Raw genomic sequence first — 25,759 nt, 5'->3', positions numbered from 1 at the left:
TCCATCCACCTCTGTTCTTACCCTGATGCTGATGTGGTAAATCTGGACTCATCAGACCACAGGACCTTTTTCCACTGCTCCAGTTTAAACTTTATGCTCCTGAGCAAACTGAAGTCTTTTTTCCCCGACTAGCCTCACTGATAAGTGGTTTTAAGCTGTTTGGAAATGTTCTTACTCCCAGTATTAAACATAGTTGTGAGCTCAACTGTTGTGATTTCACCAAACGTCTCAGTGAACGCTGATCACAATCATTCAAAGGTGATGGTTTCCACCATCCTTCATGTTATCAATAATGTGTCAGGGAGGTCATAAACCTGTTTTAGTAGCTTCAGAAATCTCCTTAGATGTTTTCTTTGTTTGATGCCAATAATTTGACCCTTGAATGTCGAGCTTCGTGGAGTTCAGACCATGTCTACTCTGCTGCAGCAGCTTTTGCAGATGTCCGGCAAACGTAATAAATTACATTTGTCCTCTCTGGCTCTTAGTGAAAGTCAGTCGGCGTGTAACGTGGCCTCACTTACAGTAGGAGAACACTGTCACTGCCATGAGCGGGTGTCAGAGGGGTGACAAACGCTCAAACAAATGAGTGCGGTTGCCAGAGGAGCGCGAGCGCAGGTGGCGGCCGACCTACAACATCTGTCTGGAGGAAGTGACAGCTCCTTTGTGCCGCTGCAGCAGCTTCCATCTGCTCGGGGCAACAGAAAAGGCCCTTCATCAGGCGGCGCTGGCTGCAGCCGCATCAGCAGATGGGACGATTCTGCATTTGGATTCATCAACACAATGTTTGGCAACGGTTCGGCCAGAGGAGCTAATCTCTCTGTGACTGCGCGGGAGTTTCCGAGCCGACAAATCTGCAGCGGCCAGAGTGATGGAGAGCCAGCAGAGAAAAGGATGTCAGTGAGCAACAATCAATGCAGCTGAAACGTTCTCCTCGGTTCCTGCCAGGCGCGTACGCGCTCGGAAACAAACCACTTCCAAAATCGTTCAGCAGTACAAGCTCTCACTGGCACTAAAGTGGAAGTAAATGACCCCATTACAGCTTGTTTTCATAACAGCAGAATCGTTTGTGGTTTTAAAGGAGGTTGGTTTTGGTGTGTGAAATGACAACCGACGCAGAAACTAGGGGGAAAAATACAAACACATACACAACACCAAAAGCCTGGACTACTCAGGGTCAGGATGTCCATAAAAGAGGTGGATTAATGTGTGTTTTATGTGTTCTGCTTAATCCTACAGTAATAATGTACTTAAAGAGTGCAAAATTCACTTGGTAAAAACATCTCGTCCTGACGATTACAGGTAAGTATACACACTGTCTCAGAAAATTAGAATATTGTGATGAAGTCTTTTATTTTCTGTAATGCAATTAAAAAAACAAAAATGCCATACGTTCTGGATTCATTACAAATCAACTGAAATATTGCAAGTCTTTTATTATTTTAATATTGCTGATTATGGCTTACAGTTTAAGATTAAGATTCCCAGAATATTAAAATTTTTTGAGATAGGATATTAGAGTTTTCTTAAGCTGTAAGCCATGATCAGCAATATTAAAATAAGCAATAATTCTTTCTTTCTTTCTTTCTTTCTTTCTTTCTTTCTTTCTTTCTTTCTTTCTTTCTTTCTTTCTTTCTTTCTTTCTTTCTTTCTTTCTTTCTTTCTTTCTTTCTTTCTTTCTTTCTTTCTTTCTTTCTTTCTTTCTTTCTTTTTCTTCCTTCCTTAATCAGCAATATTAAAATAATAAAAGGCTTACAATATTTCAGTTGATTTGTAATGAATCCAGAATGTATGACATTTTTGCATTACAGAAAATAAAGGACTTTATCACAATATTCTAATTTTCTGAGACAGTCCTGTATTTCAGGATGCTGGAAAGGTGGAAAGAGAGTGATGATAGAGAAAGTATAAGATGTTCCTTTTATCAGTTTTTCTCTTTACTTAATCCTCATCGACCATCGAGCAGGTTTACCGCTTTACAGCTTCACTGAGGGTTTGTTTTTCTTCACTACTTAGTGGGAATATCTCGTGCTCTCTTCAGTTTTTCAGGTTAATAAGGTCAACAGAGAGATGAAAAGGCTTCTTGTGAGGAAATTTTACATTCGGTTGTCAAATATCACACACAAATGCAACGAGCATGTTCGCCTTGAGGACGCCGGAGGTTATTCATCACCGGTTCTGCTCCGGCTCCGTTTATTTACTTATTCTCTCCTGACATGTGGTTCTTGACCTCGTGTTGAAGCGGTGGTTTGGCTTTCCTTTGAGCCCGGGCTGCGCCGTGTTGTTTCTGATGTTGCAGAAGAGGATGGTGTTGAAGCAGAAATAACAAATTAAAAGAGAAGCAATGCTTTTTCCTATGGGCTTTGTTGTTGTTGTTGCCGGCTGGAAAGATGCATCATCCAGACAGAGCTACAACGGCCGCCATTTGTCTCTCCCGGAAGAAAACAAAACCAAAACTGTTTTTGGGAGCTGAGACACTTCGATATCGTGGTGTTTGGGTGGACATACATTAGGGATGGGCGATATTTGCCGTTGATGACGGTTTTGTGTAAAGCTGATTTATGGTTCGGCGTTAAATCGACGCACAACGTACGTGAAGGAAGGAAGGAAGATATGAGCCTGAAAGAAAGAAAGAAAGAAATGAGCCTGAAAGAAAGAAAGAAAGATATGAGCCTGAAAGAAAGAAAGAAAGAAAGGAAGAAATGAGCCTGAAAGAAAGAAAGAAAGAAAGAAAGGAAGAAATGAGCCTGAAAGAAAGAAAGAAAGAAAGAAAGAAAGAAAGAAAGAAAGAAATGAGCCTGAAAGAAAGAAAGAAATGAGCGTGAAAGAAAGAAAGAAAGAAAGAAAGAAAGAAATGAGCGTGAAAGAAAGAAAGAAAGAAAGAAAGAAATGAGGCTGAAAGAAAGAAAGAAAGAAATGAGCCTGAAAGAAAGAAAGAAAGAAAGAAATGAGCCTGAAAGAAAGAAAGAAAGAAAGAAAGAAAGAAAGAAATGAGCCTGAAAGAAAGAAAGAAAGAAAGAAAGAAATGAGCCTGAAAGAAAGAAAGAAAGATATGAGCCTGAAAGAAAGAAAGAAAGAAAGAAATGAGCCTGAAAGAAAGAAAGAAAGAAATGAGCCTGAAAGAAAGAAAGAAAGAAAGATATGAGCCTGAAAGAAAGAAAGAAAGAAATGAGCCTGAAAGAAAGAAAGAAAGAAAGAAAGAAATGAGCCTGAAAGAAAGAAAGAAAGAAATGAGCCTGAAAGAAAGAAAGAAAGAAAGAAAGAAAGAAATGAGCCTGAAAGAAAGAAAGAAAGAAAGAAAGAAAGAAATGAGCCTGAAAGAAAGAAAGAAAGAAAGAAAGAAATGAGCGTGAAAGAAAGAAAGAAAGAAATGAGGCTGAAAGAAAGAAAGAAATGAGGCTGAAAGAAAGAAAGAAATGAGCCTGAAAGAAAGAAAGAAAGAAAGAAAGAAAGAAATGAGCCTGAAAGAAAGAAAGAAAGAAAGAAAGAAATGAGCGTGAAAGAAAGAAAGAAAGAAAGAAATGAGGCTGAAAGAAAGAAAGAAATGAGGCTGAAAGAAAGAAAGAAATGAGCCTGAAAGAAAGAAAGAAAGAAAGAAAGAAAGAAAGAAATGAGCCTGAAAGAAAGAAAGAAATGATCGTGAAAGAAAGAAAGAAAGAAAGAAAGAAAGAAAGAAAGAAATGAGCGTGAAAGAAAGAAAGAAAGAAAGAAATGAGGCTGAAAGAAAGAAAGAAAGAAATGAGCCTGAAAGAAAGAAAGAAAGAAAGAAATGAGCCTGAAAGAAAGAAAGAAAGAAAGAAATGAGCCTGAAAGAAAGAAAGAAAGAAATGAGCCTGAAAGAAAGAAAGAAAGATATGAGCCTGAAAGAAAGAAAGAAAGAAATGAGCGTGAAAGAAAGAAAGAAAGAAAGAAAGAAATGAGCCTGAAAGAAAGAAAGAAAGAAAGAAAGAAAGAAAGAAAGAAAGAAAGAAATGAGCCTGAAAGAAAGAAAGAAAGAAAGAAAGAAAGAAAGAAAGAAAGAAAGAAAGAAAGAAAGAAAGAAAGAAAGAAAGAAAGAAAGAAAGAAAGAAAGAAAGAAAGAAAGAAAGAAAGAAAGAACCTTGTGTAGAAGCGCTGGCTTTGCTTTCCTTTGAGCCCGGGCTGCGCCGTGTTGTTTCCTGATTCCTTTCTGATGTTGCAGAAAAGGATGGTCTTGAAGTAAATTAAAAGAAAAGCAATGGTTTTTCCTATGGGGTCAAACCAATTTATTAAAAAAACAAAGAAAAAGCAGAAACAGGGGACTGCTGCGCTGCGTTGGCCAGGTTTGTTGTTGGAAAGATGCATCATCCAGACAGAGCTACAACGGCCGCCATTCGTCTCTCCCGGAAGAAAACAAAACACAAAACTTGTTTTTGGGAGCTGAGACACTTCAGTATCGCAGTGTTTGGGTGGACATACATCACACCCTGCCGGAGGAGAATCACGTCTGTACCTGAGGATATGAAGTAGCAAATCCTCAGGTAGGAGTTCTAGATGTCTGAAGGAACCGCGTTCTTTTCAAACAAGGAAGTGCAAGTACAAACACCTCAATAGTGTTCAGGAAGAAGACGGGGCTCTGTGTCCCGGAGGATCTTGAGAAGATTTTGACCGAAGCTGGTGAGAGAGCGTCAGCATCCGCAGTGAAATGAGTCCTGTACCGAAAGCTTACAGTATGTGCCGATCGGTCCTTCCTAATGAACGGGGACCCAAAGAATATCCACAAGATAGTTCCACGCTGGCTTGAGGAAAACAACCTTAATAGTCCATGTTCCAGACCAGATATCAGCACCACTCAGTCACAAAACTTGCTAATAATTTTTGAAAATATCCATGTCTATAGATTATATTTTACGTATGATAACCCTTCCTGAGTGGCAGCTGGATCATCCTGTGTTTGACGATAAAGACCAGTTTGTGACATTAGTATTTTGTGTCTCTGTTGTTCCTAGTTGACACAGGGCTAAAAGATAATATATCTTTTAGGTGAAAATTGTGTAAAAATGTGTGTTGTTTATAGTTTAAAGAGCTGCAGTTAACTCTATGTTGGTCAGAAAGATCCACATCTTAGCTTGAATGAATGCTTTAAAGGTGTCCTTTAAAATGATACCAAAGACAACATTGCAAATAAATATTTACTATTACTACTACTTGTGAAACATTGACAGATGTCCTGTACATGAGTCTAAACCAGGATATTCTTCCGGCTCTCGGCGAAGGCGGACGCTTTTCTGCTCCTCCCCCTCCCTATCTGCCCTGCTGCTTCTTTTTGTCCTGTCTTGTCTTTCAGAGCCTCTCTTTTTCACTCCTCCGAAATTCTACAATCATGGAATTGGTTAACTGGTCCCTCTTGCCCTAATGGGACTTTTTTCTGGATACATTATGGACTCCTGGAAACATTGGAGGCCGTTGTGTCTGGCGATCCTGTCTGTCGATGACGTTGAAGATGTGTTCATAATTGGATTTATGATAGCAGCATTTCTGCTAATTGGAGTGGGGGGATTCTTGGTCTACCGACAAACGCGTAAGTCGCCGACAGCTATTCTGGCCCTTTCTGAGCTGCCCGACGTTGCTGAGGGGATAAGTGCTGCGACTAACACTCAGACTTTAACGTTGGGAGAGCAAAACCGCAAGCTGGATGCTATTCTTGAACAGAATCGCAGGCTAGCTGCAGTCTTTGAGCTCATTGGTAAGATGGATAAGATCTTGGAGAAGTTGGAAGCTCGGCTTGGCGGGAATTGATCACAAATTTGTCTGTTTGGAGTCGCCATTGAGGAACCAGAGACTTAAGGCAGACGGAAAATTACTGACCTTGACAGAGCAGCTTGGCAGGCCGCTCCAGTCACAATCTCCCTGGTGGAATGAAAACAAGGGACTCTGCCCCCACTAGCCCTCCCCTCTCCCAGGAACATCTGTGGACCTGTGGAACTGTACCGGGCCGTCTGATAACATCAAGGACAATGGCTGAGGAGCAGCTCTGGGGCGAAGTTTCACAGACTTACCGCTCACCCATACACTTGCTGATAACCACACCTCCCTCATTCTCAACGACTTCCCGGCCCCACCTCTTATCAGCCCCCCCCAACGCAGTCTCCGGGTTTCGAGTGCCACAAAGCCGCGGCCCACATGCAAGTCTTGTGATGATGCTGTTACCCTTGGACAAATAGGCGCATAATACCATTGTGTCGCCGCCGGTGTATCCAAAGTCAAATACATGTTTTTCTAAACTGCCAATAAAACCTGATTCTGATTCTGATTCTGATATGCAGCAGCATCTAAAATGTAATTTTCTGAACTTCATGAGCTGATAGCTAAGATCCAGCTGCCACTCAGGAAGGTTTTCATACCAGAATATCATCTACAGACATGGATATTTTCAAAAATCACAAGTTTGGTCACCTTGAGTGGTATTGACAAGTGAAATTTTGAGTTCTGGCCCATGGACTATAATGCTTTGGAGCGGTTGATCTCAATCCTAAACAAGGTTTGTGTGAGGGAGGCGGTTTACAAACCCGACTCAGTTACATCAGCCCTGTCATAAACAGCGTATGTGGATTTCTGGTTTCAGCTGCACCAATGCTTTGCCAGACTTTGCTCCTGTCCTTCCAGAAACATGGAGTCTGCACAGCGTCAGCGGGGGGTCGTACCTGCAGCAGGAGACTGTGGTTGACCTGCGAGAAGATGGGCGGGTTGTCGTTGACATCAGTGACGGTGATGGCGACGAGGACGGCCGACGACAGAGGAGGGCTGCCTTCATCAGCCGCCTGCACCGTGAGAGAGTAATGCGGGACCTGCAGAGGAGCCAGACGGAGAGAGGATCTCAAGCTCTGACGGTTATTTCACATTTTCATTGTTTTAAAGGGGACCTATTATGAAAAACAGGTTTTATCTTGCTTTAACATATATAAAGTGGTCTCCCCTCAGCCTGCCAACTCAGAGAAGGAGGAAAGCAACCAAATTCTGTCTGTACAGCCGCCCGGATGAGCCATCCAGTCTGGTGTGGCTTCTACGAGCCAATAAGATTCTGCTCCCCAAAGTTAGGGGACGACGGAGCGATGGTGAAACCACTAACAACTAACTCTGGCCAGAAGAACAACAAGTCAAAATGTCAAGAAAAAAGTTGAAATGTCGAGAAAAAAGTCGAAATTTCTGAAAAAAGTCGACATTTCGAGAAAAAAGTCAAACTGTCGAGAAAAAAGTAAACATTTTGAGAAAAAGGTTGAAATTTCGAGAAAAAAGTCTAAATGTCGAGAAAAAAAGTGGAAATTTTGAAAAAAAAGTGGAAATGTCGAGAAAAAAAGTGGAAATGTCGAGAAAAAAGTCGACATGTCGAGAAAAAGAGTTGAAATGTCGAGAAAAAAAGTTGAAAGGCCGAGAAAAAAAGTCGAAATGTCGAGAAAAAAGTTGAAATTTCAAGAAAAAAGTCAAAATGTCGAGAAAAAAGTGGAAATTTCGAGAAAAAAAAAAGTTGAAATGTCGAGAAAAAAGTCGAAATGTCGAAATTAATGTTGAAGTACAATTTCCTCCATTTTTTCGTAGCGGTGTATCGCGTCATTCAGGCAGCCAATCAGCACAGAGCCTCATTATCATAGCCCCGCCCACTCAGAATCCCGCATAGATAATGAGGTTAGAGAATGGGAAGATAAAGACATGGATCAGAGGCTGAATTTCTGATTTATATAGAAAAAACAATCAAAAGCTTGTTTTTAAGACATTCAAGGCCTGTTTAAAATAGGGAATAGATGCCATAATAGGTCCCCTTTAATAATGATCAAATATATCTGTGTAGTTTTTAATTTCTGTACTTGTGCGACACACACTGACCTCCTCTCTGTCCAGCGCGGTGCGGACGGTGATCTCTCCGCTGCGAGGGTGAATGGAGAACTGCTGCAGAGGGTCTCCACTTACTATCATGTACCGCAGTAGATTATTGATCGGACCATCCTGATCAGTGGCCGTCACCTGGAGGCAAAGAGGCAGAGATATTTAGACACGTGAGACACGGCTTAATTTAGCAGGCTTTTCTCAGAATTATTCATCTTTATGCCCCGATACAGTTCAACTCATTCCAGATTGATTGGGATACATTAAAAATATGAGATTCTGAAATTGAAAGAGTATTTGATATAAAATTCTTAGGGGTTGTTATTGATTGTAAATTAATATGGAAACAACAAATTAGATACATAAAAGGAAATATTGCAAAGTCAATAGCAATCCTGTATAAGTCCAGAAATATATGAAATCATAAAGCACTACATTTAATGTATTGTTCACTAATACTAGCTTATATATGTTATTGTGTGGGAGTTTGGGGCTCGACGTATAAGACACAAACTATAACAGTAAATGCTATAGTTCTCTTACAAAAACGAGCCATAAGTATTATTAATAGGGTGGGAAACTATGAACATACAAATCCATTGTTTATAAAATCCCATATTATGACATTTTATGATTTGGTTTATTATAAAATAATGCAAATGATGTATAAAGTTAGATTAAAGTTACTCCCTGTCTGTGTACAACGGTTTTTCTCAATACACGAGTCAAAATATAATTTGCGTGATGTTTGTAAATTTGTTATACAAAAAGCTAGAAAAGAGACTAAAAGGAGATTTATATTTATCTGTTGTGGGAGTTAAATTATGGAATGACGCTAATATAGATTTACAAATGTGCAGCTCATTTTCAGTTTACAAAAAAATATTTATTTCCTTCCTTCCTTCCTTCCTTCCTTCCTTCCTTCCTTCCTTCCTTCCTTCCTTCCTTCCTTCCTTCCTTCCTTCCTTCCTTCCTTCCTTCCTTCCTTCCTTCCTTCCTTCCTTCCTTCCTTCCTTCCTTCCTTCCTTCTTTTCTCCCATCCCTCCTTCTTTCCTTCCTTCCTTCTTTTCTCCCGTCCTTCCTTCCTCCTTTCTCTCCCTTCTTTCCTTCCTTCATTCTTTTCTCCCATCCTTCCTTCCTTCTTTTCTTTCTCCCTTCCTTCTTTTCTCCCGTCCTTCCTTCTTTCATTCCATCCTTCCTTCCTTCTTTTCTCCCGTCCTTCCTTCTTTCATTCCATCCTTCCTTCCTTCTTTTCTCCCGTCCTTCCTTCCTCCTTTCTCTCCCTTCTTTCCTTCCTTCCTTCTTTTCTCCCTTCCTTCCTTCTTTTCTGTCTTCCTTCCTTTCTTCCTTCCTTCCTTCTTTCCTCCCTTCTTCCCTTCCTTCCTTGACCCGAAGACAGCACAAGGGTTAAGGTAAAACCGTATTCTGTCAGCTTTCTTTCTCGTTGAGAAGTTAACATAGTCAGTAACGGCATTGGGATGAACATGTTGAGGTAAAACAACGAGGAAGTGGAGACAGAATCAGAGCAGCAGGAAACCCCGGGCCTGCAGGACGGTCCGGGTTTGAGCCGCTGAGCCGTGTTATTGCTGCGTTATCTGCTGCCGGCCGGACGTGGCGGCTGGCACGTCGTCCGATAACTGTGATTGTTCCACCAGATCATCTCACACGCCCCAGTTCTCTCCCACACATGTTCCAGCTGTCACACACCTGCACGCTACGTGTGTGTGTGTGTGTGTGTGTGTGTGTGTGTGTGTGTGTGTGTGTGTGTGTGTGTGTGTGTGTGTGTGTGTGTGTGTGTGTGTGTGTGTGTGTGTGTGTGTGTCTGAGACATGATCTGAATGTACGTGTGTGCATGAAAACCAAATATTAGCAGTCAGACCTTTGATTGCGTGTGCTGATGCAACTGGTGTGTGTGTGTGTGACAGACCCTTCAAAGCATGACGCAAAGTCCTGCCATGAGTCGACATGTCAGCTGAAGGGGTTACTTTAGTTTCATTCGGCTTCAAACATGTTTTTACTTTTGACTTTCAAGCAAGGTTGACGATTGTAGAGTCTTTGGTGCTCAGATTGGTGCCTGTGCCTCATTTTCTGTGTTTTTTTTTTTTTGTGCAAATGTCATTTAGTGGAATAAGTCCAATTTATAATATAATTTGAGAGGGGAGAACAATTCAAAACATCTTTGTGTCCGCACAACACTCGAAACATTTACCATTTCCATATGTGGAGTGAAGTTGTGGAACGGTTTGGGTGCGGAGCTCAAACAACGTCCAAGCATGAGCCGGTTCAAACAGCCGTACAAAAATATGTTTTTACAGGAAACAGGGAGGATGAAGAGCTTTGACAATCACCAGCTGTTTCCACACATCATTTACTCACTTTTTTACTCACATTATTTATTTTCTTTGTTGTAAATGTGTTCAGGAATGTCTCAGAAAATTAGAATATTTGGATAAAGTCCTTATTTTCTGTAATGCAAAAATGTCATACATTCTGGATTCATTACAAATCAACTGAAATATTACAAGCCTTTTAATATTTTAATATTGCTGATTATGGTTTACAGTTTAAGAAAACTCAAATATCCTAACTCAAAAAATTAGAATATTCTGGGAATCCTAATCTTAAACTGTAAGCCCTAATCAGCAATATTAAAATAATAAAAGACTTGCAATATTTCAGTTGATTTGTAATGAATCCAGAATGTATGACATTTTTTTTTTTTTTTTTTTAATTGCATTACAGAAAATAAAGAACTTTATCACAATATTCTAATTTTCTGAGACAGTCCTGCACATATAAAATGTAAATATGTAATATGATATTGAAATCAACTGAGGATTGTAATTTCTGAGAACGGAGAAGGGGTAGGATTAAATAAGCACATGCTTCTTTCTACTCCTTTTTGGACATGGTAACATTGTTTTGTTTTATTTATCTATTTTTTGTTGTTTTGACTATTTTGACTTATATGTTATTTTTATGTTTTCCCATGTTCGGAATAAAGCTTTCTTTCTTTCATTCATTCATTCATTCATTCATTCATTCATTCATTCATTCATTCATTCATTCATTCATTCATTCATTCATTCATTCATTCATTCCCTCCAACAGCTTACTTTCATCACCAGGCTTCCTGGCGTCAGGTCCTCAGAGATCTCGGTGCTGTAGTCGCCCCGTCTGAACGCGGGAGCGTTGTCGTTGACGTCCGTCACGTTGATGATCACCGTGGTGATGTCGGTGAGGGACGACTTCCCACGACTCCCCTCCACGGACAGGTAGAACTCCGGGGAAACCTCGAAGTCCAGGGGGGCCACGAGAGTCACCACACCTGCAGGACGACAAGCAAGAGCCTTGTAGCAAACTATAATGTAATGTAATAATTTCATCCTATAATGTAATAATTTCACCCTATAATGTAATAATTTCACCGTATAATGTAATCATTTCACCCTATAATGTAGTAATTTCTCCCTATAATGTAATAATTTCACCCTATAATGTAATATTTTTCACCCTATAATGTAGTAATTTTACCTTATAATGTAATAATTTCACCCTATAATGTAATAATTTCACCCTATAATGTAATAATTTCACCTTATAATGTAATAATTTCACCCTATAATGTAATAATTTCCTGAAAATGTAATAAAATCTGCACTTAACTCAATTGAAAATGTAATAAAACCCAATAATGTAATAACTTCACCAATAATGTAATAAAATATCCTGACGGATATTGTAATAACATTTTTACCAATAATGTAATACCTTATTATGTTATTGGGAATTTATTACATGGAACTCAAAGTCTGCAATTTAACCCAATAGTCATTCTGGTGTTTCAAATCCAGCGTTTATAACATTCTTAGATACTTAAAACACAAAATGTAGAACTCTGGACTGAAAATGAACATATATATTACATTATTTGTCAAGTAAGTACAGTAAGTAAGTATATAATATAGTTTGGGAAAAAAAAAAAAAAAGACCCACCTGAAAATGTAATAAATTCCCAATAATGTAATAAGGTATTACATTATCGGTAAAAATGTTATTACAATATCAGTCAGGATATTTTATTACATTATTGGATTTTATTACATTTTCGATTGAGTTGAGTGCAAATTTTATTACATTTTCAGGCGTTATTACATTTTCAGGAAATTATTACATTATAGGGTGAAATTATTAAATTATAGGGTGAAATTATTACATTATAGGAGCTACAAGCCTTTCAGTTCAATGAACAGCAGGAACGTTCCACCCCGTCGTCAGCTACACCTGGCACACACCTGAGCACCAGGTGTCCCTCACAAAGCGGCTGTTCAACGTATATATTTTAATATATAAGCAGTTATGATTCAGACTTTCATCTTAAACAAGCAGACATGTCTCAGCGGATGAAGCTCAACGTTATGTTGCTGCCCTTTTGTTCATGTTTACTTCCGATAGAAAAACCCCGCGGAGCCGCCTGGGGCGACTCGTGCGCAGAAGAGTCAGGCGTTTCTTCTGCGGTGATAAAACCTGAACCTGAATGTTAGAGATCCTCAAGTTGAACGCTTCAAAGTGACACAGCCTCGTTTACATTCAGGTGGAAATGATGCCGTGTTGAACTGTTATACACAACAATGCCATAGTTTTCTATGATGATGTTTTTACATCCAGAGATGTCTCTAGTATTCACATTCATTACTCAGGTAGAAGTATAGATACTAGAGTTTAAAAATACTCCTGTAGAAGTTGAAGTATCAACTCAAGTTTTTTTTACTCAAGTAAAAGTATAAAAGTACTGGTTTCAAAACTACTTAAAGTATAAAAGTAAAAGTAATGTAAGGGGGAAAAAGCTATTAAGGACAAAAACCATTGAAAATGAATGCATCTTAGTATAATGCAAATATATTAAAGAAGCATATATGTGTACTATTGAGCATTAACATGTGTTTCAGAGAGCAGGAGATATGATGACTAGTTGCCTATAAGTATTGTAATGGTGCAAAAAGTCAAACTTCAGAGGCATGTTATCATTTATCCTAACCTTTATTGGAATGTACATCCAAGTTTAGTTGCAGGAATCTGAGGGAACGGATGTAAGAACAAAACTGGACAAGAACATCTGAAACAACCACAACCAAATTCACTCTATCCGGATGGAGCAATTTAACTGGATAGTTTTTATTAAAGGCCGAAATGAAATAGAGTAACAAGGCTGTTTTTAAAATATAAGGAGTAAAAAGTGCAGATAATTGCGTGAAAATGTAAGGAGTAAAAGTAAAAAGTCGTCTGAAAAATAATTACTCCAGTGAAGTATAGATAACCAAAATTTCCCAGGTGAATTGCGAATAAAGGCAACTTAAAACCGATTAAAACTGTTTACAGTTTCTTTCATGAATCATTAAGTCAAAATATTCCTGTATGAAAAGACAAATGACAAAGTCACAGCTTTAAAAAAGTCCAACTACCAGCTTGCGTTGTCACATGCAGCGGCCAGACTTAGATTTATTACTCAGTCTGTCTTTATTTATTCATCTTTTTTTTTGCCAGCTCATTTAATTCATTTTGGAAGGAGAAATTTGCATTCATCAACATTCAATCAAACTTCAGTGTACCCAAGTTGCAGAAAAGGTTCATTATCACCATCAATGCACAAACAGAGAATCAAATTAAAGAATCCAACTTCTTTATGCATATTAATGTGAATTTTAATTTGCCACGCTTTAGCATGCAGCTCCACCGTGTTTGGCTCTGCCGGAGCTCACGGTGCTTGATGAATGTTGTTGTTGCTGTATTAGCAGTGGTGTTCAGGCCTCCACGGGACGGTGCTGCCCTCAGGCTTCACACCATATATCTGGACCTCACACCTCCCTCTTTAGCAACAAAAACCTTCAAACTTCACCAGACATGTCTGCATCCCAATCAGAGGCCGACTGACGTGCATGTGAAGTTTTAGGAGAGCTGCAGGCTGCACACTGCCAACGATAAAGGTGAGTTGAATATCACTTTTAAATAAGTTTAAATGTGTAGTAACTAGAAAGAAAACATATATTAACCTGCATAAACATGTAAAGAAGATTAAGATTTATTTTGTTATTGTTTGTAAACCAAAAGAGTGTTTTTGATCCGCGGCTTCGGGGCAACATGATGCAGTTAGGCCACTCTGGAGCTGCCCTAGTCGCTCCCTGGAGCTTTTTATAAAATGTTTGACCTTTTTTTTCCTTTTTTTCTTCTTTTTTTCCTATTTCCTTTCCTTTTTAATCTCGACATTTCAACTTTTTTCTCGTCATTTCGACTTTTTTCTCAACATTTCGACTTTTGTCTCAAGATTGTACTTTAACATTAATCTTGACATTTCGACTTTTTTCTCGAAATTTTGAAAAAGTGAAAAAGTGGAAATGTTGAGAAAAAAGTGGAAATGTTGAGAAAAAAGTGGAAATGTCGAGGAAAAAAGTCAAAATTTCAAGGAAAAAAGTCAAAATTTCAAGGAAAAAAGTCAAAATTTCGAGAAAAAAGTCGAAATGTTGAGAAAAAATTCTAAATGCCGAGAAAAAAGTCGAAATGTCGAGATTAAGAAGAAAAGGAAAAGGGAAGATAAAAAGGAAAAAAAGAAGAAAAAAGTAAAAAAAAAACAAGAATAAAAAGAAAAAAATGAAAAAGGAAAAAAAAGAGAAAAAAAAAAAAAAAAAGGTCAAACATTTTTGAAAACGCTCCAGGAGCCACTAGGGCGGCGCTAAGCCTTAGAATGAAGGCAAATGGCGAAAGGCGAAATGTCGAGAAAAAAGTCAAAATGTTGAGAAAAAAGTCAAAATGTAAAGAAAAAAGTCTAAATGTCGAGATTAAAAAGGAAAGGAAAAAGGAAGAAAAAAAGGAAAAAAAGAAGAAAAAAAGTAGAAAAAAAAGAAGAAAAAAAAGAAAAAAGAAGAAAAAAGAGAAAAAAGGGAAAAAATAGAAGAAAAAAGGGGAAAAAAAAGGTCAAACATTTTTGAAAACGCTCCAGGAGCCACTAGGGCGGCGCTAAAGAGCCGCATGCGGCTCTAGAGCCGCGGGTCGCCGACCCCTGAGCTTGAAGAATTTGTCTGAAATAGTTAAAACTGTAATTCATGTGTCCCTTGTTACATAAACAAAGTCCATGAATGAAGAAGGGAGTAAATGATAACAGTTTCCTGCGACCTCTTCATTCCCACCTAATCCATACGTTTCCGCAGCTCTAATTCACGTTGTCCTGGAACGCAGCCTGACAGACATTACAGTCTTTATAGATGGATGTTCTCGTGGTACGGGAGGATGCTTAGGGTGGTAATATCCCCCATAAGTCAATCGTGTCCTGTGTGTGGGACCACGTTACACAATGTGAACTGTTACTTAGCCAGCTCAGTGGAGTTGTGAGTTTAATCTTTCAGGAGCCATAAATCTCCCCACAGCTGACTGCCGTCTCCACGCGTTAGCCGTCTCTTAGCCGTGTGTGAAGTCGAACCTCAACTCGTGTCGGCGATAGAAGAGCAGTGTCAGTGGAGTCTGAGTCAAGTCTTCTTGTTTTTTACCGAGTCCCTCCCTTCGTCTCAAATGGTGTGAAACCCTCATTTATCTACCGTAACCTGCCGTACGGCGGAGGAGCGTCATCTCCCGCTCTCCCCTCGGTTACTCATCATTTACTTTTCTTATAAATCACTCATCTCTGCTGAACGGTAAAAAACTGTTGCAAGAGTGAAAGGGAAAGAGTTCCCGGCTTGATAATTATCAATTATGGCCAACACTTTCTTTGCATTCCTTTTTGCTGATTTCATGTTGAACGTCTGTGAAGCATAAAATGAAAATGGAAAGTTTCTACACTGCAATCAAACCAGATAAGCTGTGATTAGATAACAGCAGTTGTATCTAAACTATTAGGCATAAAAGTTTCATGTAAGGTCTGGGTGAGTGAGTCATGGTGTTGCATGTAGTGACACGTTTCAGCTTTTCTTTTCATATGTATGTTTGTGTTGAATTGTGCTATACAAATAAACTTGCCTTGCCCATGTCGCAGCTACAGTAGCGCCCCTAGTGTTTAAAAGAGTAATGCATCTTTGATACAATTAGTTTTTTAAGGTCGTGCACGCCCCAACACGTCAAATAAACACCGGAGGCAGCCGTGTTCATGTGTTGTTACAAGCAGCAAGTGTAATCCAGGACTGAGGTGAAGATTGTTGAGGTCACGTCAGGCTGCAGCATCTCGTCTGTCAGAGACACCAAAGATACCAAAGAACTGAAGCCAAAGATACAGCTTTAACGGAGCTGTCAACAGCTACAGTGTTACCAAACCAGTGTCTGCTAGAACTGGTCAACAGGGGAGCAGAAACCAAACACTAATGGTGCTTTTCCACTAGTTCCTACTCAGCCCGGCCCGGCTCGCCTCCACTCGGTTTGGTTCTTTCCCACTAGGGGTCTAACGTGCCGAGTAGATACTTTTCTGTAACTATTCTACCGAGGTTCTAAGCGGCTGAGTCGGCTGTATCTGACGTCATCACACTACAGGCCACCGATTGGTCGGGGGGTTGGAGTCAGATGTCTGAGTCAGGATGTGACATCAGCGAAAGAGCGACTCGGACGGCTTCTTGTTCATTTTAATCGACAGGCAATGGCAGCGCAAAAGTCTGTTTCATATCCAACTCTGAGGGTGCTTTCACACCTGTCCCGTTTGGAGCAGTTGTTCAGAAACACGGAGCTTTTCCCCCTAAAGATCGGATCGTTTGGTACATGTGAACACAGCAATCGCACTCGGAAACGGCACAAAACAAGCGAGCCGAGATCACCTAGCAGAGGTGGTCTCGGCCCGATTCCATTCCAGACCTGAAACGGTTCATTTTTTTTATTTGTAGTAAGAACATAATCGACACAACTCCATTCATGTGTATGTGCGACCGCGGTTCAATGAGAAGAGTCGGTGCAGCCTCCACCACCTTCTCTCCTATTGGACGTGCCGAGATGTCGTCCCAGCGCGGCACGGTGAAATTAAAAAATGTTCAATTCGGGCAGGGTTTGTGCAGCGCAAACGCCGCGGCAGGCGGCCTCTCGCCCGCCGCTGAGCTCCGCTTTGCGCCGGTAGCACATAAATGAATGGGTAAAGCCTGATTTATGGTTCCGCGTTAAATCGACGCAGAGCCTACGCCGTACCCTACGCCGTAGGCTCTGTGTTGGTGTAACGCGGAACCATAAATCAGCCTAAAGCCGCCGCGGCGCTCTGCGCTGAAAGGGGCGTGTCGTTTATCCCGGGGTACAGAAGAGGAAACTCCTTCCACGTTCATTTGACCAATCAGAGAGCAGCTGGTTCGCACATGGCATTTGTTATCAGCTTTGAAACGGTACAGACGGTTGCCTTGTGAACACAAACTCCACAAACGAGAAACGGAACAACTGTATCGATTTAGCCCCTGAATCGGAACAAAACAAACGGGCCACAGGTGTGAAAGCACCCTGAGGTGCAGATGTTCATAAACCTGGTGCTGAGGAGAGAATTAAAAAGGGATTTAGACGGACGATAAGGAACGACCAGATCTACCAGGAGCTCTATCACTTCATAGCTGCTTCATAGCAAAGAATTAAAAAGCGTTGCCGCTTGAAGCTTCTCTCACTCTCATTTTTTAACTTGATATCGAACACAAGCTACAGACCCAGCAGCACATTTATCATCTCCATGTTCTACATCTTTGGTGTCGTTTTCTTCAGATACGTCACAGCAGCTTCGCTCCAACCTCCTACTTCTGCTCCAGGTGCTGAATTGTATTGGAAAAGAAAATAGGCCGAGTTGAGTTGAGCCTAGCTGAGATGAGTAAAGGCGAGTAGGTCTTAGTGGAAAAGTGCCATAAAAGGTCTAGGCAGGTTGTGCTGGAGACGTGAAACCAGCCAGAGGAGGAGATTTACCCTCCTTTAGCTACAAATCTGACAAACCCACTTCTAATGATAGTCATGTAAAAACTGCACCTTGGCGGAGCGGAGAGGCTTAGACTCTTCTTTATGTTACCATGTCCTCATTTCTCTTCCAGGGACCTCTGGTTCCCACCGCTCAGCTCTCCTCGTCAAATAATGGTTATTTAGTGTCAGCAGCTACAAATCAAGATTCCCCCGCTGACTTGATAAAGAACAGGGACAAAACAAGTTAGTGGCAAGCGCCAACTCGGTTTCCTCCGATCGGCTGCGTCAGAACTCAGAACAGGGATTACAAGCAGTACTGGAGTTGAGGGGGGTTGAGGGAGGATGGCATCCCCCCCTGAAATAAAAACGGTCCAAATCATCCCCCCTGTAAAACTGACATTCCTACTTTCCATCTCTTATGTCATTTCATCAATGAATGTGGTTTTACTGCTATTTCAACATTTAGAGTCATCACCAGAAAAATAACACCAGAAAAATAACTTATTTGACAATTTTCACCTGTTTCAAGTAAATTTTCACTTGAAATAAGTAGAAAAATCTGCCAGTGGAACAAGATTTATCTTCTTATTACAAGTAGGGATGGGAATTGATAAGAATTTTCCGATTCCGATTCCATTTTTGATTCTGCTTAACGATTCGATTCTTTATCGATTCTCTTATCGATTCTCATTTGGAAAAAAGGACAACAAATAATTTTAGTGTCAAATTAGTTTTATATCTTTCAACAAAAAAATATAAGTGAGGTCTTAAGACGCCCCCAGCCTTGGGCTCCTCGATGGTGCCAGGGGGAAATTAAATAAATACAACAAATTATTTTGTGGCAATTACACAAGAATGTCCAGTAACATGTTCAACACCACAAACTTAGTCCCTGCTTGGTGACATTCATCTATTCTGGCCTGATACTCTTCCCTGCCTTGATGAAAGGAGAAGCTAGCGGTAGATGCTCTTTAACTTTTCCATAAATGAGCTGACGAGCTGCAGCTGTGAATGAATTATTATGAATTATGGTTCCGCGTTAAATCGACGCAGAGCCTACGTTAGGGTACGCCGTACGGTGTGTGTCGCCGCGTACCCTACGCCGTAGGCTCTGCGTTGGTGTAACGCGGTACCATAAATCAGCCTTACCACACGCCGGCTGACTCCGCGCTCTCAGCGCATCAGCCGGCTGAGCCCTAACAGTTTCCCCCCTTTGTTGAAATGTCCACATTGCAAGTATTGTCGCCCTGTTGTCATCCTTTTTGGTAAAATGTAACCTAACTTCCGAGCGTTTATGCCGCTTTGTCCCCATGTTTTCCTGCTGGGCGCAAATGCGCACGTTGCACAACGTGCTTGGTGACGTCATTCGCGCCAACTGGAATCAATAAGGGAATAGTTTGCGAAAAAGGCAAACGATTCCAAGGAATTGAAACACTGGGAACCGGTTCTCAACAAGAACCGGTTCTAGATTCCCATCCCTAATTACAAGTAAAAAAATCTTGTTCCACTGGCAGATTTTTCTACTTATTTCAAGTGAAAATACTTGAAACAGGTGAAAATTGTTGTTTTTTCCAGTGATGAGTCTTGTTTTAAGTGTAATGAGATTATTTTTACTAAAATGAGACATTTTAACTAGAAATAAGACAAATATTCTTGTTAAGATTTTGAGTTTTTGCAGTGATCCATTTTACTTATCCTGTGAAGGACCAACACACTCTTACTCCGGACGCGTCCAAAACTGACGCTTGGTCAGGAGCCTTTGGCGACACCTACTGACGCAAAAGGTACCAATCTGCGTCTCTCTCAGACGCAAGAGGAATACTATGGATTCCAATGTAATCGCGTCTGCGGTTATACGTGACGCTCACAGCAGGTGATCAAATGCATATACTTCAATTTAAAAGTGTGTGGACAATTTTGGAAAATCTGCCAGTGGGACAAGATTTATCTTCTGTGCTCATTACAGCGCCCACACGGCGCCCGAGCGTGTCTCGCCCGGCCGTGTGTGTCGGGAAAGGGATGCTGCGTGTTTGCTCGGGCCGCCAGCCAGTCTGCTGAGCCACACTTCACTTAGTAAAAAAACAAAAACAGCCATCACCGTTCCCCTCAAAGTGAACACCTCCAGGGCGTCTGCAGGAATCTGCAACTCGTTCACACGGCTCACAACTCGCCGTATTGATTCTTGTAAGAACGAGGAGATTTCCAGTTTGAGCCAGAAAAAGATCCACGCTGCTTTAATTATTCATTTGTTATATAATGTCTTTTCACTCTCTTCTAATCTAAGAAAGCTTTGGCTTTGAACTGGACCGCCTCATCCCAGTTAATCATTTTTATTATGACGGGACATCTCTGCTGCTCGTATAGATATAAATATGCTTACAGACTGAATGCGGTTTGAGTTCCTCGTGAGAGAGCAATAACTTTAGCTGATGTAACAAATGCTGGCTTTTATGTTCACATCGCTCTCCAGTCGCATCTGGCTCGCGTTTATGAGCCTTTGATTCATAATAATGGGAAACGGAAACAGACATTGATCTATCCTTAAAAGGTAGAATGCCAAACATTGATTTTTTTTGTTTTTTAAATAAAAAAAGCAAAGATTTAGGGAAGTAGTAGCGAGTTCCCGGGGATAAAAGTTTATAAGGTGTCTTTTCAAAGGAAATAGCTGTATTGGCAGCTTATTGGAAAGTGATGGGAGAAAGCACACAGAGATGAAAGCGAAGCTCCTGATTCATTGTGAGAAAGGAGCTTTTCTCGACTAATAAATTCTTATTGACGCAACGTTCTGCAAGTTTGCCCAAAATGTTAAAAGTCAACAAATTAGAAACAGATGCTGTCACACAGGCCGACTATTTGTATTTAATAAGTCGTACGTTGCAAGCAGAGGCAAACGGGCCGATGCGGTTGGTGGTTTTTATAAAGGGTTAGTCATGTGCAGAAAAACACTAAAGATTCAAGTGTGAGGACAAAATAAATCTTCTTGTGGTTGCCAGGTTATAAAATGAGGTAAAAGCAACCTCTGATGAATAATGGCACGCTATGTGAGACGGGACGCTCTGTGACTCTGAATGGGATTCAAGCAGCGATATAAAATAAATAAATAAATGAATGAATATGACAAAATGCAGAGCCAGCGTGTGAGCAGCGTGTGAGCAGCGTGTGAGCGGCGAGGACACGCGTACTCATGGGAATTAAGGCGGTAAAGTTGCAGCCTGATGCTCCTCATCGAACCCGTGTGATTAATTTATCATCAGCATCCGCGAGCATGTCTATAAAAAACAACGAAACCCAAGATGGAAAGACGTCAGCAGGGATTTTGAAAAAAAAAAGCTGGTTTTCCTGCCTTTTATCCTGGCAGGGGTTGTAAAGTCATGGTGAGAAGATTCCAACTCCGTCGTTCTGCTGCAGGAAGGACGGTTCACCAGTGGGAAGCTTTCGGGAGCGCTGCAGATCCTCCCGGGAGACGGTGACCACAAAGCAGTCCATAATACTCAAAGAAAACCCCGAGAGCTCAGCAGGCGTCTGCTCGTGTGTTAGATCTTAACGGTGCATGGCACCACAACCAGAAAAAAGACAAAATAACATATATAGTGAATAGAGAAGTTGGTTTTGAAGAAACTTTGGGAGAAACAGATGGAGTAGCTGCCCGAGCAATGCACCATATCTGGTGAAAACTCCCCGTCCCAGCAGACGGCCACGGTGGTGGAGGTGTGATGGTCACGCGCCGCCGCTGTGGACGGGCTTTAAAGGGGATCTATCATGGCATTTAATCCCTATTTTAAACAGGCCTTGAATGTCTTAAAAACAAGCTTTTGATTGTTTGTGCTAAATAAATTAGAAATTCAGCCTCTAAACCAGGGGTATTCAACTAGATTCGGCCGGGGGCCACATCTGCAAAAGGACTGTATGGAGAGGGCCGCAACAATTTGAAAATGTGGGGGTTTTCAAAATGTATTTTGCACTCAAAGACGAAGACTTATGTAAATATAATACATTTGTATTACACATTTGAATATATCTAGTTTACATATGAATTATGTATTAATTGTCTCCAGATTTAGTAATTGTGAATGTTAAATATAATATTCAGATAAAGAAATATTATTTTGAATGCAAGTTCATTTTGAAACCATGCATTGAGCAAACTTAATGAAGTTGATATTGACCTACTTTTAATAAAACACGCCATAATGACAAAGCACCACTTTCCACCAAGATTTCCTTATTTGAATATTATATTAAGCATTGAGCACAACCATTTTAGTCCATAGTAGCCAGTTATAAAAATATTATTAAAAAAAAAAAAAAAAAAAAGAATTTTTTTTTTTTTCCAACACCCCAACACCCGGGCCGCCAATTGAATAGCCCTGCTCTAAACCATGTTTTTATCACCTCATTCTCTAACCCCATTGTCTATGAGGGATTCTGAGTGGGCGGGGCTATGATAATGAGGCTCTGTGCTGATTGGCTGTCTGACACGATGACACGAAGCTCCGGCCGGCGGAGTTAAGGCTGATTTATGGTTCCGCGTTACACCAAGGCAGAGCCTACGGCGTAGGGTACGCGGCGACGCGCACCGTAGGCTCTGCTTCGATTTAACGTGGAACCATAATTCAGGCTTTATTCGATGCGAGCGAGCGTCAGCGACAAAATGAATTCCATTGCTTTATTTTCTATTGGACTGTCCTAACTTGACGCAGCGTTTTGAGCTGAACATTTGTCAGACACCCTGCTTGTATTTTCTTCCTGCCGCTCGCGTTGAAAGCCGGTTGAAAGCGCTGTAGGAAACAGTCATGGATGAGGAACGGCTGATCCAGTTAGTTGAAAGATAGAGAAGTTATCTCTATGATTCCTCCTCATTTCACTACAAAAACCTCACTAAAGTGGCAGCTGCTGGAGGGAGATGGACAGAGAGAGTCCGATGTTACGCAGTGCTACGATAGTCGGACGCTCATGCAGTTACACGGTTTTATAGTTGTGGGCGTGGTTTGCATTTTGGTTACTGATGAGGCATTGTGACAGCACCGTGGTCGACCTGAATGTCAGCTTCCTGCACCCCTGCAGGGACGACACCTTGCAAGTGGCTTCAGCCTCATACACCTGCTTGAGACACATTGCCACGCAAGTTCGAGCTACATACACCCCTGCTGGGACGGTGCCTTGGAAGTGACCTCGGCCTCCTACCCCTGCGGAGACGAGGACTTGATCCACGGAGATGCCATGGGTGGAGTTCCTGGCAGACTATGGGCTAGTTCCAACTGAACGATCACATCTGACTGTAAATAGCTTTTAATTGCTTCTTGTCTTTCACCTTTTGGTTGTTGATTCTTACTGTCTGTGCTTTGAACTTTTTGTATAAAAGCCCTGTTGCCAAACCTCTCTGGGTCGGCATACCAACTTCAGACACGATCTGTGCTGGTCTGCCCACCGCCGGCTTACTGAAATAAAACTCTCAACCCCACAGCGGATTCCTGAACTGGATTTTATATTATTCTTCAACATTACGTAACGAAAATGCGCCAAATCTGAACGGCTCGTAGATCCACATCACACTGGAGGGATCATCCGGGGGCGGCTGTACAGACTAGGGTTGCCACCTTTCAGAAATAGAAATAAGGGACGCCCTGATTTCAGCAGCACAGGAGCCAAAAAAAAAGCCCCAAAACTTCTAAACTGAATAAAAATGTGTTTATTTTATATGAAAAAACTAAATGCTTTGATTTAAAGTGTAAAGTGCTTTAATAGCATTGAACTTGTATGACTGTACAGACAGACAACCATATAGCAACTGAAATATCCGCCTATGTCCACATCAGCCCAGATGTATAATATAGCTACAGGTGAAGAATATGGTGTAAAAGTTAATTTATTTCAATAATTCAACTAGAATATGGTGTAAAAGTTAATTTATTTCAATAATTCAACTAGAATATGGTGTAAAAGTTAATTTATTTCAATAATTCAACTAGAATATGGTGTAAAAGTTAATTTATTTCAAGAATTCAACTAGAGTATGGTGTAAAAGTTAACTTATTTAAATAATTCAACTAGAATATGGTGTAAAAGTTAATTTATTTCAATAATTCAACTAGAATATGGTGTAAAAGTTAATTTATTTCAATAATTCAACTAGAATATGGTGTATAGGTTCATTTATTTCAATAATTCAACTAGAATATGGTGTAAAAGTTAATTTATTTCAATAATTCAACTAGAATATGGTGTAAAAGTTAATTTATTTCAATAATTCAACTAGAATATGGTGTAAAAGTTAATTTATTTCAAGAATTCAACTAGAGTATGGTGTAAAAGTTAACTTATTTCAATAATTCAACTAGAATATGGTGTAAAAGTTAATTTATTTCAATAATTCAACTAGAATATGGTGTAAAAGTTAATTTATTTCAATAATTCAACTAGAATATGGTGTATAGGTTCATTTATTTCAATAATTCAACTAGAATATGGTGTAAAAGTTAATTTATTTCAATAATTCAACTAGAATATGGTGTAAAAGTTAACTTATTTCAATAATTCAACTAGAATATGGTGTAAAAGTTAATTTATTTCAATAATTCAACTAGAATATGGTGTAAAAGTTAATTTATTTCAATAATTCAACTAGAATATTGTGTAAAAGTTCATTTATTTCAATAATTCAACTAGAATATGGTGTAAAAGTTCATGAAAATACGGTACAAATCGTGTCCCGTATTAGTTCAATACGGGACGCAACATTTTTTTCTCAAATAAAGGACAATTCCGTATTTTTACGGGACGGGTGGCAACCCTAGTACAGACACTGCAGAATTTGGTTGCTCTCCTCCTTCTCTGAGTTGGCAGGCTGAGGGGAGACCACTTTATATATGTTAAAGCAAGAAAAAACCTGGTTTTCATAATAGGTCCCCTTTAACTCCTCTGTGAGATAGAGTCAAACACGAAGCCATCAGGCTGAAACTGGTCCTTCAGGTGGAAATAGAGAGTCTGCAGCAGAATAGCTGCAGAAGAATATCAAAGCGTCGCAATGGCCCATGGATACGTAGAAGCGGGACCTCAAAATAAACTAAACATTAAAGAAGAAGAAGGGGCCATGAAGAAAAGCTGACGGTAGGAATCAGGGGCCGTCTTCATTTCTCTGTTTTTATTTCTTAGAAATAACAATGTAACCTAGTGCATGTTACGGTTGATCTGTTTAACACCTGAGCGGTGCTTTTTGCCGTCACTTCTGTCTGCAGCAGGCATGTTGGTGCAGCTCCAGCAACCATGCTAACGTGATTTATAGTATATAGATTTAAAGCGCCGACTTACAATGCTGCATGGCGAGTCTTTGAAATGAACCTACAGCTGTTTGTGCTCCCTGCTGACAGGTTTTTCATCAGCCAGGCTTCCAGTTTTGTGCTCAGTGTTTTTGCTCCGAGCAGTTTTGTCATAGCGCGCAGCGGGGAACGACTTCCCAGAGAGGAGCAACGGGCCCAGGGTTGTTTGTCATTGTCAGCTTGAGCACTTCTTGATGTCACTTCTTTAATTGTGAAAACAAATATACGGCCGGTGAAGTACAGATTTTAGAAGGTCAACGTGAAGTGCTTTGGAAGAACTTTTTAAATGCTGCAGCAGATTTATTCTGCTACCACCCGATATAAAACTATTTTTTTTTGGTATCTAACAAGGCTGAAATACAGGAATGTCCCAGAAGATTAGAATATTGTGATAAAGTTATTTATTTTACAGGACAGTATAGGACTACTAAATATACGATCGTTAAGCTCAAAATCTCTGTTAGTAAATGATATAATTACAGAGAGCAGGAGTGATATTTTCTGCTTAACAAAAACATGGTTAAAGGAGGAAGAGTATGTTAGTTTGAATGAATCGACTCCGCCCGGCTACTTTAATCATCACATTCCTAGAAACACGGGCCGAGGTGGAGGAGTCGCAGCAATTTATAACTCGAGTCTCCAAACAAAAATTGAACCTAAGTGCAATTATAATACATTTGAAAGCCTCACGCTTAGTCTGAAATCTCCAAGCAGGAAATCAG

General features: G+C 40.3%; 1 protein-coding gene across 1 annotated transcript in view; it reads right to left on the bottom strand.

The window, feature by feature from the left end:
• Window positions 1–25,759, bottom strand: part of fat2 (FAT atypical cadherin 2) — a 228,217-nt gene that overhangs the window by 57,726 nt on the left and 144,732 nt on the right. Inside the window, 3 exon segments of the mRNA XM_061726486.1 lie at window positions 6,660–6,803; window positions 7,837–7,974; window positions 10,953–11,164. Of these exon segments, the coding sequence (XP_061582470.1) occupies window positions 6,660–6,803; window positions 7,837–7,974; window positions 10,953–11,164 (494 nt within the window).

Source organism: Cololabis saira, chromosome 7, assembly GCF_033807715.1.
Source record: "Cololabis saira isolate AMF1-May2022 chromosome 7, fColSai1.1, whole genome shotgun sequence".
Lineage (NCBI taxonomy): Eukaryota > Metazoa > Chordata > Actinopteri > Beloniformes > Belonidae > Cololabis > Cololabis saira.
Note: the sequence above shows the minus strand (reverse complement) of the source record. Positions and strands in the feature narration are given on the sequence as shown.